This window comes from Cryptotermes secundus, unplaced genomic scaffold, assembly GCF_002891405.2.
Source record: "Cryptotermes secundus unplaced genomic scaffold, Csec_1.0 scaffold940, whole genome shotgun sequence".
Classification (NCBI taxonomy): domain Eukaryota; kingdom Metazoa; phylum Arthropoda; class Insecta; order Blattodea; family Kalotermitidae; genus Cryptotermes; species Cryptotermes secundus.
Window position 1 is genome coordinate 777,570 of NW_019730116.1, and position 19,258 is coordinate 796,827.

The 19,258-nt window shown below is 38.1% G+C and overlaps 2 protein-coding genes across 2 annotated transcripts in view; one reads left to right on the forward strand and one right to left on the reverse strand.

Annotated features, from left to right (window-relative positions):
• Positions 1–1,477: 1,477 nt before the first annotated feature.
• Positions 1,478–14,136, reverse strand: LOC111866253 (phosphoglycerate mutase 2). The gene is made up of 4 exons (XM_023855030.2): positions 13,896–14,136; positions 5,806–6,038; positions 3,145–3,409; positions 1,478–2,292 (listed from the first exon to the last, which is right to left on the reverse strand). Exons 1-4 carry the CDS (start codon positions 13,993–13,995, stop codon positions 2,126–2,128), a joined length of 765 nt encoding a protein of 254 aa, XP_023710798.1. The 5' UTR covers positions 13,996–14,136; the 3' UTR covers positions 1,478–2,125.
• Positions 14,137–14,420: 284 nt separating this feature from the next.
• LOC111866247 overlaps positions 14,421–19,258 on the forward strand; it is a 6,129-nt gene continuing 1,291 nt past the window's right edge. Inside the window, exons 1-2 of the mRNA XM_023855023.2 lie at positions 14,421–14,673; positions 17,590–17,725. Coding sequence (XP_023710791.2) covers positions 14,549–14,673; positions 17,590–17,725 — 261 coding nt within the window. The 5' untranslated portion in view covers positions 14,421–14,548. The remainder of the gene's footprint in view (positions 14,674–17,589; positions 17,726–19,258) is intronic.

A 19,258-nucleotide genomic window follows, 5' to 3' on the forward strand; every position in this document is an offset into this window, starting at 1 on the left:
CCACCTCACAACTAAAGGTACGCAGGTTCAAAAACCCGGCGGAGGTCGTGGAATTTTTAAGGGCGGAAAAATTCAGGGAACAAGTCCTCCGGGAGGGACTTTAAGCTGTGGGTCCCGTGTTGTAGATTTACGGCATGTAAAAGAACCTCGTGTCTCTAGGAGACCTCTGAGCAAAATTACACCAAGTTTCCCGCCCAACTAGTTTCCAATTCCTCCGGTAGATGGGGGAAGTATCAGGTACCACTGCCAGAGGAGGGGGGACCTCTCTGACAGAAAGGAACTAAAGTATTAGATACCACTGCCAAGTAGAGGGTAGAAACCTTGCTGGCAGAAAGGGACTAGGAACCCCTGCCAGAGGAGGGACGACCTCGCTGACAGAAAGGGACTAACTATTAGATACCACTGCCAGTAAGAGGTTGGAACCTCGCTGGCAGAAANTGGTCTCAGTGCATGGGGAAACCCACCTCCTCAATATGGAAGTTATCTTCTATCATGAAGATGGAGGCACTGGTATCAGTGAATCACATTGCATGGTGTCACATTCCTGAAGACGGTAACTGTTGTAGTCAGCACCATGAGAACATCAGATCTCATGGAACAAGTGAAGTGACAGGCTGTACAGTAAATTACCATTACATTCAGAATCACATGGGGACTGACTCAGCCTCTATCCAAAGGATATGGGTGCCATTCCTGGCTGTAAATTTGCTCAAGGAATGGAGCACACACTCACCTCCATCTTGTAGAATGGATGAGACTGGATGGAGCTTTACCACATGCCTTTATTATATGGAACTTAAGGACTGACATAACAAACTTCTGTATGAACCAAGATGACAGTGGGTGTTAGAACTTTTGTAAATTTCTGAAAAGCAGGGTAGCAGAGCAAGGAATGTGGCCTATTTTAAGATGTCTTCATAAGAAGGAACCGGAGAAAACCATAAAACTGCAGTGAAACAATGTGATGCCAGATTTTTTTGCTTGAAATGTACTCATTATAGCTACTGAGATTGTAGCCTATATCCATATTTCCTTGATATACAGGTATTCTTCATGTTACTGGGGAACTTAAATAACCAGATATGAAGACACTTTCACTAATTTTGTTTTTGTTGATACATGGCTGTAGAAAGGGAAGAGTTACATTTATTTACATTGATAAATCAGTCTTTCTTTATACTCAGAGAAGACGTAACCAGACTCAGCCATTATTAGTGGGAAGTAAGCAAGCTTAATAAACTGCGTGGAATGCCACGGGAAATGTTGTGTCCTACATTGTGGAGTTCACTCTTTCCAATTTTGTTAAACAGGGAATAAAATACAAAAGATTCTGAAATGAGTAATAGTATTTCCCTGAACTAATTCGCAATTTCTTGACACTGTTGTTCCCACATTGTTCCCCTCTGCCTTTCTGAAGGCCTCATTAGCTGTCTTCAGATCATAACTTTGTTCTGCATTCTGGTGATCAGACACATACTTGGCTTTCTATGTTTACTTTTAGATCAACCACGTTAGTAGCATCTAACACAGTTTCATTGTTTTTCTTTATGGTATTTGTCTCTCGACCCATAACTTGAATCATCAGTATAGACCAGAAGCTGATGTGTCTCATTCAGTTCCACTCTCATGGCAGTATCAATGAAATAAAATATGTTACTAACTGGGCTTAAGAAATTTCACCATTAAAATGCTGTTTGCCATCACTCAGGATTAAATATTTACAGTTCTAGATGAATTATCAAATACAGATTTCTACTGGTTAAAATTTCCTTCAGTTTAAAGTTCACATCCATTTCCCCCCATAAAAGCATATATGTTAAGTCTTTAATGGCTGAAATAAAGGTGCAAATAACGGTCCACTGTTCACTGAACTGGGCTCTATTTATGTATCTACAGGACATGTAACACTTTTAAATATAATTTCAAACATCAATTTGGCCCATGTTTTCTTCTGACAGTCACGTTATGTTTCCATAGATATGTACACATATCGCTATAATTACAATATGGTTCAAGTTCAATGTGTCAACTGTAATCTGTCACATTTACAATGCTGAAATGTCAGGAAATGAACACAATGTAACACCAAAACAACTATTCATCTATCTTCATTAAGTCATTACTTTCACTTGACTTTGCCCTGTGCAGCCACTGCTTCCATTGCTTTCTTCACTGTTTCTGGATCTCCCAGGAACTTCATGGACACAACAGGTTTTAAGTCTGCATCCAGCTCATATACAAATGGGATACCAGTTGGAAGATTCAACCCCATTATAGCTTCATCCGACAGATCTGGGGAATACATATGTAAAAGTATAACAACCATTCAACCCTTTGAAACCTGAAATTTATCTGAATAAAATTAAAAGAATTCAGTTCGCACCTCAGAGAACACATTATTTATCCACTGCAAAGACCAACCAGTTAATGCTGCTTATTCCAAGAGTAACACAAAACACAAAAAGACACTGTGTAAGCAAATACTAAGTTTCTTCATGACAAAGATGGCGTATACATATATAGTAATCAACGTGATTTAAAGGTTTAGCCCTCTCTCAAAGTTCCACCTAACTTCATGGTTAGCTCTGATTTATTTCTATGAAGAATCTTACTTCACTTTTATTCTTGGCCCCTGCAAAACACATGCCTTGATGTTCACTTATTACAGATACAACTGTAATGTTGTAAAGTTAATTCTACTATACAGCAGCATAATATTTCCTTTAATTTTGTTTAGTATTCTCCAATTAAGAAATATTTGAAATAAAGAGTTGTAAATCTTAATTGTATATCATGTACCAGTTTTCTGTACAGTGAGATGCTTAAGAAAATCAACAAATTTTGATTTGGGCCTCGTGAGATAGGCGTCATACTGAACAAATGTGAACCAAAATTAAAGTCAACCAACATCATTCAGTATGTACTGTAAGGTAGAGCTATGGTGGTTCAGACATTATATTCTGTATAAAGAAAATGCCACCGTCAAAATGTACGTTAAGATATCTCAAGTTTGGACTTTTTAAGTTGTGGTTTGACTTATTTCAGGTGCCGAGAGTCACAAAGAACAAATGCATTTGAACTGAATTTAAATCTAACAAATCTAAATAAGAATTCACGTTACACAAAAATCTGAGCAAAATTTACCATCTAGATGTTTGACAATTCCTCGCAGACTGTTGCCATGAGCAGCAATTAAAATCTGTTTTCCTTCCTTTATTTGGGGAACTATCACGTCATTCCAATATGGCAATGTCCGCTGTATTGTGAGCTTGAGGGATTCAAACATAGGGAATTCTTCAAGTTTAGGTTCCTTGGCATATCTTGGATCATTAACAATTTTATCATAATAAGGATGATCCTTTTCCATGGGAGGTGGTGGTACATCAAAACTACGTCGCCATATCTGAACCTGAAATAAATGAAAATCAGAGATAATACAACTAAGAGTTATGTCCCAGTGGAAATAATCTTAAAAACTTTATATCAGTCACATCAACAATACTGACTGGTCCATGTTATCTTCTGTTACATAAAAGATCTGTCATCCAAGTTAATTCAGCATTGCTAACAAACTAGAAACCAAGCTCCAGAGACTCTAATTAGCTAGTCTTACAGATAATATTTCTTACATAAATGAAGAAAATAATTGTAATATTTCACTAAATACTCGTAAGCCTGCCAATAATGTTGTATTACCTATGAATTTTACTGTAATCTTCAATTCACGTGCCCAACAATATGGATGAGTATGTAGTCTTTAGTTATAAACAAGTATGTATCTCATTAACCCATTCATGTTGAAATATGAAATTTTCAAAAGTGTACTTGAAGTATCAAGAACTGTTTCGGAAAAAATCTTGCATAAAACTGGCTATATAGTTGTCATAAATTATCGTCAAAGGCCATCGACAAAATACTATTATGCCATGCCTAATGAAAGCGCCATGCTTTCAACTGGCACAAGAGTATCTATCTTAATTAGGGTCAGAGTTAAAAGCATATTTGTGAACCAGAGCACAGGAACAATCAAGTGAAACTTGAAATTTCAAAATGCAATAACCCTGAAATTAACAGACACAGGAAAGAAAAACTTCATATTTATCACTTTTTCATCAGACTTACAAAATTTCACTGAAATTCAAGGTAGTAATTTCAACTTCTGTGTTGAATCTGTATGATGATAACTTTCATGTAGAACTGGTGGAAGTTCCCAGTTTTCTTTCCACCTTCAGATATTTATCTTGGGAGACAATGAATGCTCGTCATTTCACAGTTGCTTGTTCATTCTGTATATTTAATCACGTCTTAAAATACAAATTCAAAGTGTAGTGCCTGATATTTTTTCATACACTTGGCCCTCAATACTATAACAGATTTTGGGGGACAGCTTCAGTAGCTGTGTTATAAGCTACCTGCAATATATAGGAAAATAACATTTATCTAATTTTGGAGTCACTGATATTGTGTACGTGTATCCAGTGACTAAAGAACGTGAAATCTATGATACACTTCAGACTTTCATTTCACCCATGCTGCTGCCACAGCCCACTAAATTTCTTACATTTATGCCTCTTCATGAACATAGTCATGCTGGATAAACCTGAAACACGCCTATTAATACTGGACTATGGACTTTATCTTTGAACCTGCACACTTCAGCAAGGAATTCTGCAATATTCTTAAAATGTAATCAAAACATTTAATAGAAATTTGTACGAAATAAATCATTTGCAATCCTACTGAGGGGACATGGTCACCACTGCAATATAATGACGTGATATATTGTACATTATTCCCTTTGACACTCGTACTTTACAGCTTGACATGATCCATCATTTTTACATTGTGTGATGCAGCTGTGTTAGCACAGGATCTCGTAACATCATAAATCTGGGAATTACAACTCTGGTTACACAGTAGCGTAGTTGGTTCAGGCACAACGCTACAAGCTGCAAGGTCGCGGGTTCAAGTCCCGATGAGGTCACTGGATCTTCTTCAACTTACCTAATCCTTCCAGCAGCACTATGGCCCTGGGGTCGACTCAGCCTCTAACAGAAATGAGTACCAGGAATCTTCCTGGGGGTAAAGGGCGACCGGTGTGTAGGGCTGACAACCTTCCCGCCATCTATGAGCCAACTGTCTAGAAAATGTGGGAACCTCAACATCTCACAACCCTATGGGCCTCAAAGGCCTGTTACAGGGATACCTTTACTTATGTACTTACTTGCTCATTTTCTACTCTCTTAGCACAGCATTCAAATTCATGTGTAGTTTTAACCCTTCAAATGGGGGAGGAGATCACCTTCCATCAAGGAAATATGATGCCATTCCATTTTGAAATGACCCTGATGTGCAAAACTGAAGCCAATATTATAAAATTATGTGTTGGAGAATGAAAAATGTTCCCCTCAGTATTTTTTTTTTCTTGATTCAGTCTGAATAATTTGAGACTTGCACATTCCCAGTAGTCTGTTTAAAAGACTATACCTGTGCAGTTCAACACACACTGAAATAGACTCTTTATTGGAAAACATGTAACAAAAGTTGAACAGAGGTCATTATACTTCATCTGAAACATATGAGGGTATGTCATACTGTGAGCAGGCAACCTTGTAAAAGAAGCTAAGACCTGTGTATTCAACAAGACATCTGATATATTGAGTTTGGTTCATATCTATGTTGAAAATAGAATCTAGCAACTTTCTAATGAAGTACTGACCTATGTAACTATCTGGTGACAACACATCCTTGAAGATGTTGTAGATGCAGAATACCTTATACTTCTACATAATCCTAGAAACTAACCTGCTCCTCTCCATACTTGGCAGCAGTTTCAGCCTTATTTAATCCAGTAAGTCCACCATAGTGTCGTTCGTTTAGCCTCCATGATTTCTCAACAGGCAGATCAGTTTGTCCAGTTTCTTTCAAAATAGCTTCTAATGTTTTCTGTGCTCTTGTCAACACTGAAGTATGGGCTATATCAAACTTATAATTATCCACTTTCAAGGCTTTTCCTGCAGATACAGCTTCTTCTTTACCTTGAAATAAATCAGGAGCTTTCAGAAAGTGGTTCACAACTATACACAGTCCAGAGTTGAAACCCATTTTAGAGATCTACTCCATCTTCATATTGGGTAAACACTGAGGCCTCCACCTCTAAGGTCAATGAATGACCTATGAAGGACAATTGGCACAGTGTATACTCAACTCACCACCACACAGCTTATTGCTTAACATGGTGAGTTGAGTTGGAGTGATCTACCTGATTCTGTCATGTCTGCATGTACTACCCTCCTGCTGTGTACATGTACTATCACCTGAAGTAGGGTACATCTTCAGTTCTCATGATATCTACACAGTGTTAAAAAAGGGTTACAGGCTTTGAGGGGGGACAGTGCTCAATTAAATGAGCAAGAACCAAAAACCAATACCTGCTGAAATATGGGCTGTGTTCATGTGATTCCTGCAGCAGATGCTTTATGTGGTTCCAATGTATTTCAAACTTTCAGCACTTCATTGCAAATTCTTGATCTCATTTGAATTTCCTGACTCGCTGCTGTAGTACCTCTTGAGTCATTCCATTTGAAGTCATCCAGATAGGTCGCTCAACCATTTTTAAAAATCTCATATTTTGTACACTTATCTATACAAATTTTTAATCTGCTCGGTTCTCCCGGTACAGCTGTTTTTATAATGCCGAAAAGCAAGTTTTCGGCTGAAATGGGGGTTTGCTTTAGCTTCTATATCTCAATAACTATTGATGCTAGACTCTCCAATTAAAAAAAAAAATTTGTTCCTCATGATATGAACCAAAATTTATGTCATTGCAAGTTTTTACTCAAGTCAATTCCTCTAGGTCTAATTAAGCTTGAAACTTACCTCTCGAATTTGGGAAAAAAAGGCTATTTTTGACCTTCAAAAACCAATGGGAGGGGGAAGGTATCAGATCTGTGATTTCTAACCTTTGTTGTTGCCCACATGGGGAATATAATCACTTAGTTTTGAAGGCCATATCTAGTTTCCAAAATTTTCTGGGAGAATCGAAATGATTACGATTTTTTAAACTATTTTTAGAAGTATGAAAATATGTAGAAATAAGTGTACAAAATATAATTTTTTTTAAACATGGTCGAGCAACCTATCTGGATGACTTCACCCGTAAGCCAATTGTTGAGGTATTGTTTTTTTTTTGGTAAAATTCAAAGTGCCAACAACTTCGCTATTAGTAGAATATCAAAGTTGTAATTTCAACTTCAAGTTACTCTAGAACAGAGCATTATTTGCTATGTATTTCAAAATTTTCGGAGCTTTCCTACCAGGGAGATATGAGATGTTAAAAATGGCCGGTTTTGGGCCCAGAGCAAAGTTTGGAAGCTCTTGGAAAATATATACGAGGTTCAAAACTACGTGATTATATTCCCCAAGTAGACAACAACAAAGGGTAGAACCCACAGATCTGATACTTTCCTTATCCCACTGGTTTTTGAAGGTAAAAGTACCTTTTTTCCTCAAAATCGATAGGTATGTTTCAAGCTCAATTAGACCTAGAGGAAGTGAGTTGAGTAAAAACTTGTAATGACATAAATTGGAATCCATACCGTGAGGAACATTTTTTTTATTGGAGTCTCTAGCAGCAATAGTTATCGAGATATAATAGATAACGCAAACCTTCATTTCAGATGAAAACGCGTTTTTTCGCATTATAAAACGGCTGTACCGGGAGAACTGAGTAGATTAATTTTTTTTAGAAATATTTTTGAAGTATGAAAATATTTAGAAATACGTGTACAAAATATATTTTTTTTAGAAAAATGGTCAAGCGACCTCTCTGGATGAATTCACATGGAATGACCCTCTTATCTCCTTGATTGATGCTGAATACACAGGAAGTCTTTAGGTGTTGCCACAGCCAATAATCAAGAGTATTTAGGTCAGGGAATCATGCAGGCCAGTTGACTGGGCGTCCATGTCCTGCCCAGTGTTCAAAAGTCTCGTTCAGATGCTGTCTGACAACAAGGAGAAATTAAGGTGGTGTCCCATCATGCATGAACCACGTGTATTGTTGATGATGAAGAGGCATATGTTCCAAGAATACTGGTAAATCATTCAGTAAAAACAATGGTACTCGTACACTACACCTATTAGACTGTTAAGTAAAACAACTGCTCACCCAAACATGGGTATTATGAAAGTCCACAATACTGTCCCTTGTGAATCCATCTCATCAGTAAACAGGATGTTAGTTACACACTGTGTGTTTACAATGCATTTTGTGAGAAGGCACTGGCCAATCACGACCCTCCATGATGGTCAGGAGGAGTGAGGGCTGCACTTGCTGGATGTGGTATTGTTAAAGTGATTGTTTGTTAAGAATTCTCCAGACAAGGGGAACACCTTCAGGAGCTGTGATTATTCACATACTGGTTCCAGGATCTTCTTAATATGCGAGCTTCTGTATCATGAGTTGAAACTGATTGAGGCCTTCTACAATCTGACACCCGTGGAGCAAAGGACCCAGAATCACTGTTTCTGGTAAAGTTTGGTGAATAATTTCATGGATGGGATTCTGTGCTATTCTGTCTAAGAGGTGATATCCTTCCTGAGAATGTCCACTGGTATGGCCATATGTGAAATGCATGTCTGCCATTTCCCGAGCAGAGTAATAATATTGCATTACAAAACCACTAAACAGATCTCATATTGAGTATTACAATACAATCATTGCTTCTTCCTGAGTAGTACATAAGTAGTGCATCTACTGAGTGTAGTGTGGCAGTCACAACACACGTAAAGGAAAGGCAAACAAATGTATATGATGTGCAGTGACCTTCACTTAATACATACTGCACTTTTATCCTCATATCCAGTCAAATGCAAAACTCACCCATGTCTCAGCAGGCAATGACTTCTCATAAATGTTGACTGAGACACTTTTGTCATTTTAAGTGAGTGCTATACCCCGTTAAAGCCTGTAGCCATTTTCTTTCTAACACTCTGTATATGCTACTGCAGATCTATCCAGTTCTGTTTTACTTCTCTTGTGGTCCTAGCATGGCTTACTAGAGTATGCTGTGAGTGAGTACCATACATAACCTAGTATCGGTTCTACTGAAATCACAGATATTAATGGCCTCCTTCACTAGGTGGTCCTTGAAAACTCTTTACCCTAGCTAGTATAGTTATTTCCTCATTATTCATTCTGTGGCTAATTTCTGTACTATGCATTGCTACCAGCAGATATCATGAGTATCTTTGTTGGATATGAGGCTCTCAGAACAAAGAGTATGAAAAGTTATATCTTCTGGGATGCAATGTCATGCAGTCTGCTCTGCTTTCTGCTGGTTTCTTGCTCATCTTACTCCCTGACCCTGAAGATGGAGGCAATATGATCGTCCAAAATGTCAGCTATAACAAGACTATATGGTGTTATATCCCAGAAGACAAAACTTTTTCAGATATATCTGATTGGTTGAGGCAGGCATGATGTGCATGTTCTTTGTACCTTTGTAATTTCTGGGTCTTCAAGGGAATACAAAGAATATGGATGGTTATATTTAGGCTTTAACTGCTTTTCAGGTTAATATAAAATGGAAATATCATTCTTTATGGCTGAAACAATGAGTCTGCCTACAGAAACTAATTTCTGGGAACTTCAGTCGCAGGTTTAATCCTTATGAAAATAAGAAACATTTACATGGGTGCTACAGGATTTTTGAGAAGGGAAGGCAGTCAGAATATGTATTTACAAATCTATGTTTCAACTATTTAAGAGCAGTTTTACACATCGTCAGTGGTGATTCAGGGCAGAAGAATATTTCTTTAACTTTAATATTTAGCATTAATACATTGTAAATTTCTTTCTTTCTCCAAAATATTAGAAAGGTGGAAGGGAGGGCAGATGCCTGGCTTAACTCCCCTTGCCAGCACTCCTAGTCACTTCCCTCCCTCTTCCACCTTTCTTTCCTTCCCCATGGTCCTTTTACTATCCTTGATCCTTAGCATTCCACTTATGCTCCACTTAAAACTGTGCCATTCTTAGAAGAGCAAAATCTTGATATTTACTCCCATGATAAGCTCAAATCTTGTATGTTTTCTTCCAGTATTGTTGATTATTATATGTGCATACATAGTGTTGGGGCACGTGGTAGCGTAGTTGGTTGAGGCACTATGCTACAAACCAGAAGGTTGTGGGATCGAATCCTGATGAGGTGGATTTTTTCAATTTACCTAATCCATCCAGCTGCAATATTGCCCTGGGGTCGACTCAGCCTCAAACAGAAATGAGTACCAGGAATATTCCTGGGGGTAAAGGTCGGCCGGCGCGTAAGGCTGACAACCTCACCGCCATCTGTGAGCCAACTGTCTAGAAAATGTGGGAGCCTCAACATCTCATGACCCTATGGGCCTCTTACTTACTTTTTACACATAGTGTTGGCCAAGTGGACAGAGAAGANTGGCCTGTTACAGGTATATCTTTACTTACTTACTTTTTACACATAGTGTTGGCCAAGTGGACAGAGAAGATGCAAGAATCACAGGGTAGACATGTGTATGAGAACATCTATAATAGAGGCCGTTAATTATCAAGCTGCTGTATCTGATACTTTGAATGAAACAACATAATGTGATTCTGAAGTGGAAATACTGGCACTACATCTTCAGCCAGTAAATGAATGTGTATCAGAACAATGCTACTTATTCATTTAATCACATTATGCACAAATGCAGACTTAACATACATTTCTTTCCAGACACATACACCTATACAGGCAAATTTATGATGTTGGAAAAAGTTAGCAATTAAAATATATATATATAATACTGTATGTTGTTACTGTCATGTACAGCATCTAAAAATAATCTATCATAAAATAATTTACAACCTATGTGACATTCTCAAGAAACCTGCTGATTACGACACTATATCGCCTGCTTAATTTATGAAATGTAAATAATTATGAACAGTGTTCATTTCAAGGTATTAGAAAACTTTGTAAAGTGCTTCATGCTGGCCTGGGTTTGAACTGGGATACTCCTCAGATTCAAATCCTGAATGTAATCATCATCTTTAATGAGTAAGAGGGCTATATGTATGGAATACAGAAACATTTTGATAATGCATTTCTTTTACCGTACACGATCAACAATGCAAATGTATAACAGCGACTTTAACATCATTGAAATATTCCTATAATTACAAATTGCACACTTCAAAGAATAACACAAAATAAAAAAGTTAGTTTAGGGAGTAAACACAGAGAAAACTAAGTATATGTTGCTGTCTCATCACTAAAATGCAGGGCAAAATCATGACATAAAGATAGGAAACAGATGTTTTGACAATGTGGCACAGTTCAGATATTTGGGAACAAGGATAACAAACCAAAACTTGATTTATGATGTTATGCCGCAAATTTTGAGACTGGAAATCAAAAGCATTGCCTAAACATTATGAGAGCGTTTCACAGTAAGTAGAGCAGTGATGGCCACACACAGTCAACAAACAACGTAGTCAGCGAAGATGTGTAATCGCTCCACTTTGTAAGTGGTGTTGGTAAACCACTGGAGTCCCACGAAATTACAAAATGCAAAGAGGGAGGCGCCGCAGACTGCCTGCGAAGAACTGAGTTCAACCAATGGGGGGACCCACCACCCCGCAATTGAGGACGAAGGGAGGAGATAACCCCCCTCTCCGTTGTTAGCTGCTACGACAGCAATTTTAATAATATAAAAATGAGGAAAAAAACTCAATCTAAAAACGTAACAATTAGCCGGAGGTTATGTCCGACATGGGTACTACAAGTGGTGGTGTCGCTGCATCTCTATTTCAAGTAAGTCATGTTTGCTCATACTAGCCATGCTGTTAAACTTTATGGTTGTTGGTAAATTGTTGTTTGTTAAATGGGAAAAGCAGCCCAGCGAGTTTTCAGGGTAATATTGTAAATAGGATATAAATTAAAGTGTGAATAGACCAGTGTACCTAGGGTAGGACAGAGATGGTGTGTCGAGGAATAGTAATGAAGGTAGAGACAGTCTCAAGCCATCTGCTCTAGGCGAGAGATTAGGACAAAGTTCAGAACTATCACGCACCGATACCATGTGTAAACCAACAGACGTCAGCATTCTCGTATTGTAAATAAGAGTATAAATAGACAGTGTGATTAGAGTAGGATGTACCAGGATTGTGATTTACTTCCCCGAACCAACCCGTCCAAGACCGATCCAGAGCAATCCTGGCCCAGCGAAGGCAGAACTGACCCAGGCAGCCGGATGCAACTAGCAGTAAGGGTTATGAGAGTCCTAGTTAAGGGTGAGAGACTAGTAGTCGAGACAAGGGGATGCGTTCCTGATGGAACACGGAAGAGTAATTTAGACATTTTATTAGCCCCCTTCAGGCATAACAAAGTGATGGCAGAGGCAGGGGATCGGCCAACAAGAGGTGGCTGACAGAGAGAATTAGTAATTGTGCTTTATTCACCCTTGCCACCGAAGTATTACTTATGGCAACGGCAGTGGGCCGAGTCAACGAAGGGTTGACTGACGTAGCAAAGGGACTAGCCAAAGAGAAATGGCAGACAAAGTGATTTAGTGTGTTTTAACCCACCCCCGTCACTAAGACATAATAATGGTGACAGCAGTGATATCCAATCCACCCGTCGCAGAGATGTACTATATGGTGTGACAGTTGGTGGATAGAGGCGGGTCAGACCCAACACGCCCGCTCTACGCCATTACGAAGTGGTGACAGTGATGGAGGGGCCAGCCAACAAAGAACGCTCGACTACCGCACTACTAGTCCTTAGTATTTTCATCACCCATTTTAAGGTGTAATATATGGTGGCAGCTGTATGCAACGAAGAAGGTCCAGAGCCAGGAGAATCCTAACTGAGAGTAAATTAGTATTATACTCATCAACCCTCCCTCCCCCCTACAGCATAATATGTGGTGGCAAGGAGGGATACCTACACGCCCCCCTGTCACCACGGCGTAATATATGAGGAAATTAAGAAGAGATTGAACTCGGGTAATGCTTGCTATGATTCAGTCCAGAACCTTCTGTCTTCTTGTCTGCTGTTCAAAAACAAAAATTAGAATATACAAAACCATAATTTTTTCTGTAGTTCTGCATGAGTGTGAAACTTGGTTTCTGACATTAAGGGAGGTACACAGACTGAGGGTGTTTAGGAGAATATTTTGACCAAAGAGAGATGAAGTCACAGGTGGTTGGAGAAAACTGCGTAATGAGGAGCTGCATAACTTGTACTCTTCTCCAAGTATAATTAGAATGATCAAGTTAAGGAGGATGAAGTGGGTATGGCATGTAGGATGAATGGGGCTAATAAGGAATGCATATAGGATATTTGTGGGAAAGCCAGAAGGAAAGAGGCCACTGGGATGACCAAGACATAGGCGGGTGGACAATATTTAAATTGATCTTAGAGAGAGATAGGATGGGATGGTATGGATTGGATATATCTGGCTCAGGATAGGGACCAGTGGAGGGCTCTTGTAAACACGGTAATGAACTTTCGGGTTCCATAAAATGCTGGAAAATTCTTGAGTAGCTGCAAAATTGGCGGCTCCTCCAGAAGGCCTCGGTTCCAAGAGAAGTAAGTTTATTTAACAATGCAGTAACTCAAAACACATGCCACTGGCTGGGTAACGATGAATGTTGAACTGGAGAGGATGTGGAAGAAACGGGTCGTAATCTAATTTCTGGTACTATCATGGGCGAAGTGCGGAAAACAACGAAAAATATAGGCCATTGCAATAGCTGTGCGGTCGGGTTTCGAACTGGGTACCTACCAGGTTAGAAGCACTAACTCTTGAACCAAATTCTTGTGTACGAAATAACTTCAGACAACTTACTCTTGCGCAACGATTAATAACATTACCTTTGTTACTCAAATCGGCATCAAACCATCCGCAGAACAGGTTCAATTTATTCCATTCACTCTCTCCGTGTCTCACCATAACAATCTTGTATTTGGACATCTTACTTTCAGATTTCAATTTGATTTAACAACACCGGTAAACACCTTTCTACCTCCCGCTTTCACTGGTCGTACGACCTATGTGACCGATCTGACTTTGACACAAGGTCACGTCATGCGTGTGTGTTCTAGAATTCTGTGCAAAAAATAAAATGTTCTTAGGTAATTATCGGGTATTATGTGTCAGATTTTTACAAAGTGCTGTAACGTAAGCATATAGTTAAAAGTTATTATACTGTCATAGTGTGACTAACATTATTCAAAACATCAGTGTTATAACGCGTGTAAATTGTAATCTTAATTTTGCACCCACGAAATATTGTCACTGCAACACTCGCAGATCGTAACTCAAACAGAACGGTGTCAGATTCTGTGGTATCAGACAAGTGACAATAATTCCGGTTCCTGTAGAATGTTATTCAGTTGTTGAATATAGTTCTTTTTTTTTTTTTTTTTTTTTNAGGGAATTAATATAACCATATTCAGGAAGAGAATGTATTAGCATGTAGTTATTGTATTCGATGTATTCGATAGTGTGTAATATATAATATACAATGTTTCATGCAGGTATAAAACCTGAAGATGCAGGGTTAATCGTATCTTGTTCCTGGGATGTAGCAAATGAGAAATGTCTACACGATACGGTCACGTTGGACACAAGTTTTAAAAGAGGAAAGAAGTAAGAGAAATATAGTTACTATATGAAAGTTTTGCAATGTTCGTTTTTTATTTCTTTTAAAATCTTTTGCAAAAAGTAAACCGTATTAGTAAATAATAAACTGGTGTTCACTTAACATTTTGAATTTGAAGCTGTGAGGTATTTCTCTAAGGTCATTGACATTTAATTAGAGATCAGTCTTGCTCACAGTAGCTGAAATTTAATGGATGGTTTCAGAGTAAACAGCATGGTATTATGCCCAGGAAATGGCGTGGGGGATGTACATAAAAAGATGATAATTGAATTGATTCTTGTTTATTTATTTAGTCTCTATAGATCATTGTTACATGATTTAGGGCAAGTCAGTTACTGTACATTGGCTGGTTACAATAAGAGAATAAAGTTACAATACTTACAATTGTTTACAATAGATTACAGTAGATTACAATAATTAAGAGTTCATATAGTGTGAGGTGGAATCCATATTAGGTCCCCTCAGCACGTCAGCTTCCGTATGTCCTATTGTACCTGTACTGGTGGTAATGCTTATGGAGAATTTGATGGAATGAGGATTGGCAGGGGAAACCGAAGTTCTCGGGGAAAACCTGCACCAGCACCACTTTGGCCATCACAAATCCCACTTGACTAGACTGCAGCAGTGGGAAGCCAGTGAGTAACTGCTTAAGCTATGGCGTGGCCTTTGAGATAATATTGGTGAATTTGGTGATAGCACTGTATAACATTTCATTGTAGACTCTAAACTGCAACATCTCATTACATCTGTTCTCCCTTCCTGGTGCAGCTTCTTGGTATCTGCAATCTTTCCAGAGTAGCTCATTCAGGTACATCTCCGACTGTGTTATCTTGGTTGCTGGAAAAAAGAAAGGAAAACCGCGCAGTAGGGATTCCCAAAACCGATTATTCATGAATTATGTGATTATAATTGATTAGTGTTTGTCTCACACGAGAGAAACTCATCCACTTTATAAAAACAATGATCGAGTAGGTAAGTTTTCAAAGCATTTTTGAACTTGTATAGTACCGGTATTTCTTTAATATATGGTGGCAGATGATTTAGCAGTCGAAGTCCTGCATTGTTAAAGTTGTTCTTGCATAAACTTGTATTACATGGGACAATGTGCAAGTTGTCTTTCTTCCTTATGTTGTATGAGTGTAATCCTGAGTTGGTTGTGAAATCATTCGAATTGGATTTTATGTATATTAAGAGTTTTGTATATGTACAAAGATGGTAGAAGTAATATATATAATCATTTGAAAATTTGTTTACAACTAGTTATTTTTGGGACCTCAGTCATAGCTCATATAGCTCTATTCTGTAATTTAAAGATCAATTTTGCATTTACTGAGTTGCCCCAAAATATCAGTCCGTTTGATAACAAATATTGGAAATGAGCATAATATAATGTGCGGATATCTCTAGTCCAGTCATTCTTCTAACTACCCTTAGGCCAAAACATACTTTACATAAGTTGTTCGCTAGCTTTTGCGTATGCATAGTCCATCTTAGATGCTTATCTAGCCAGACTCCCAGAAATTTTGAGTGATCTGTGTAGTTTATAACAGTGTCATAAATCTTTATTGGAGGGCATTCAAGTTGTAGTTCTTGAGGATGATGAAAGGCTATTGCTGTAGTTTTCTCTTTATTAACCCTTCAGTGCGGGCATTTAAATATCGCTGTTGTGGGGCCTCCTGTGGTAGTATTTTTTAATTGCCCATTTAAATTTTGCTCTAAATTATATTATATATCATAACTTTTGAACTATATGAGGTATAATTATGAATTTTTCACTGAAATCATCTTAAAAGATTGTTTTATAATCTTACCTTATAATATGAGCGCCCTGTATCTGAGCGATGGAAGCAAGTGGATTAGAAGTTGTGTTTCGTATGGTATTTCTTGAAACATCCATCTAAACACAACACTGCCTCACATCACTACACCAGAAATAAATTCTTACATTTTACCATGTTTTGCGCACACCACGCATCTTTTTTGAGGCTTTGCTTTTTTCTTTTGCCTGGAATACGTTCCAGGAAATGTTCTATGAATCTTTTAGGTGGTGGCTCAACTGATGGACGGCCGTATACAGGATGAGGAAAACCAGAACCATGATTTTCCACGAGGCCTTGTGCTAGTGAAATTCTGAACTTTAGCCTGCCCATGTTTTTGTTATTCTGGAGACACCGATATAGGAACATTGCGTTATGTATTGCTATATTGAGTAGCCTCTTGAATAACTTCTGATACCACTTAGTACTCTTCTTTCGTTCAAGTAAGTACGGCTGTAGCATTTGATCTGTCAGATCCACTCCTAACATGTTTCTGTTGTAATCACAAACAACCGAGGGCTTTGTTTCATGTTTGCTTTATTCACAACCACACGCACATCATCTTTGTGTTATGTTGATATCATAGTCACTTGGCCATCGCAACTGTGAGGTCAGCTTTGTATTTAGACTGACTAGCAGAGCTGCAGGAAATTGAATGTTATGTTTACACGAACAGAGAGTGCATTCTTTTCACAACAGCCCAGTGCAATCATCATCATGCTGGCCTGGTTCATTCCATATTTATGGGCCTTTGAAATTAAGCTTACAGCTTGGCGTATGGTGTACGGCAAACCGCAGGTAGGACCATTTAAATACCAGTGTACCATGTATGGCAAACCACGCTGAAGGGTTAATAGTTAATCGATTCCTCTCAAACTACTCTGTGATTTTGTTCATTATTTCATTCGTTTTCCTTTGAATTTCGTTAGTGCTATTTCCTGCTATAAAAATGTAAGTATCATCGGCAAAGAACGTAGGTTTCCCATGTTCTGTGCTGGCCTCCAAGTCATTTATGTATATGTTTTGTGTGATCTCTTGTTTTTTGACTAGATGTCATGTTAAATTTTGTATTGTATAATCTTACAGGGAAGACCTCGCCCATATAGTAAGCTTGGACACCTGTGTCAACTTGATAAATCATAATGTTGCATCTGGTTACTTGAAGCTGAAACTCACTGTATTAAAGACATGGCAAATAAAGAAGATATCTGTTGTATCTGAGGTGAGAGTATTGAAATATTTTTACAGTGCTTTAATATCTGTCAGTACTCAGTGATATTTAGTATCTTTGTAAATATAAGATATGAATGTGTACTGAAATCGTTATCCAGTTTTCAGTTTTTTATTATTCCATGTACCCAGGAAGTTAAGATTAAAATTTTTATAGGTGTTTGGCTTGTTGAAGGTGTATTTTCAAATTCATAATTCCTAAATCAAGCAGAATGGTTCAAGTGGTAATGCTTTAGATTTGTATGGAAGAAGTGCCTGGTTCGAATCTTAACCGAGACATTAACAATTGTGAGTAAGGTTTTTCATGGTTTTTATTCCAGTCCTTCCAGGCAAATGCTGGTATAGTGCTTTAAATTAGGCCACAACTGCACCCTTTAACATCCTTTCAGGTTCAATCGGTCATTCAGTTCCGTATAATCTGAGTTACACCATTGTTCAATAAATACAAATATATTGAGTCTCATATGCTTAGAAATATTTTCCTGACATTAACAATTAGAGTGAACTGTAATAGCAATGAGAAGTGCTCTTTTATCCTCAAAAGATTGTTTGCTGGTATGCATACCAGCACATCTCAGCTGAAAGAAGTTTTGGTGATTACTATCTATTCAAGTAAATTGAAATATTAGTATGTCATTATGTAATTTTTTTTCATTCTGGTATTATTTCATCTTTTGTAAAAGTATTCTTCAATGAGTTTGTTTTTAAAGAAGAATTTGCTCTTTCAAAATATTCTGCAACCATACAAAGTAACAGGTAAAATTACAGTTTCATATAATTTAATGCATACTATTTTTGAAAAGCAATGATATGAAGCAATATTAGTTTTGCAAAATGAGAGGAATTCACTGAATTTATTCTGGATTGTTAAAAGGATGAAAATATAAGATTAGATGCTGTGGTTGAGTAGCTAGCACTTAAGCTTGCATTCAGGAAGTTCAGATTTCTTAATGCCAGGGCCAAGGCCTTCATGATAGATCTTTTTGAATGTTTTTCTTAATGCTTCCATCCAAATACCACAATAGAACCATAAAGTAGGCCACGATTACTTCATTTCACACTAGTTCTCACTTGCTTTCATCCTACATTTGCCACCACATAATACAGTGCGTACAATCAAGTGCGCGCCGCGGCTGCAATTTGCCGTGAGTCATACCACCGCAGAACGGATGCAACTCCTCCCCGCGACTGCAGTGCTCCTACGCCGATGGTTGCATAATCGGAACCCGAGGTTGCATTAAACAGTCAGTCTTTGTCTTGCTGTGGAAGTGGAGTGGAATGTTTACAGCTGTCGACAGACGGTGGAAATGAAGTTCACTATTAAACAGCATGTGTTTATTGTCGAAACTATTGCAAGGAAAAACATTTACAGAAAATTCGCACGTAGGTTTTGTCAGAAATATCCTGACTCGCCAGTTCCCACAAAGTCGTGTGTAAACAGGCTTCTGAAAAAGTGGCGGGCCACAGGTTCAGTGAGTGACAAGAAGAAGCAATCGAAGAGAACTGTGCTGACTGAAGAAAAGGT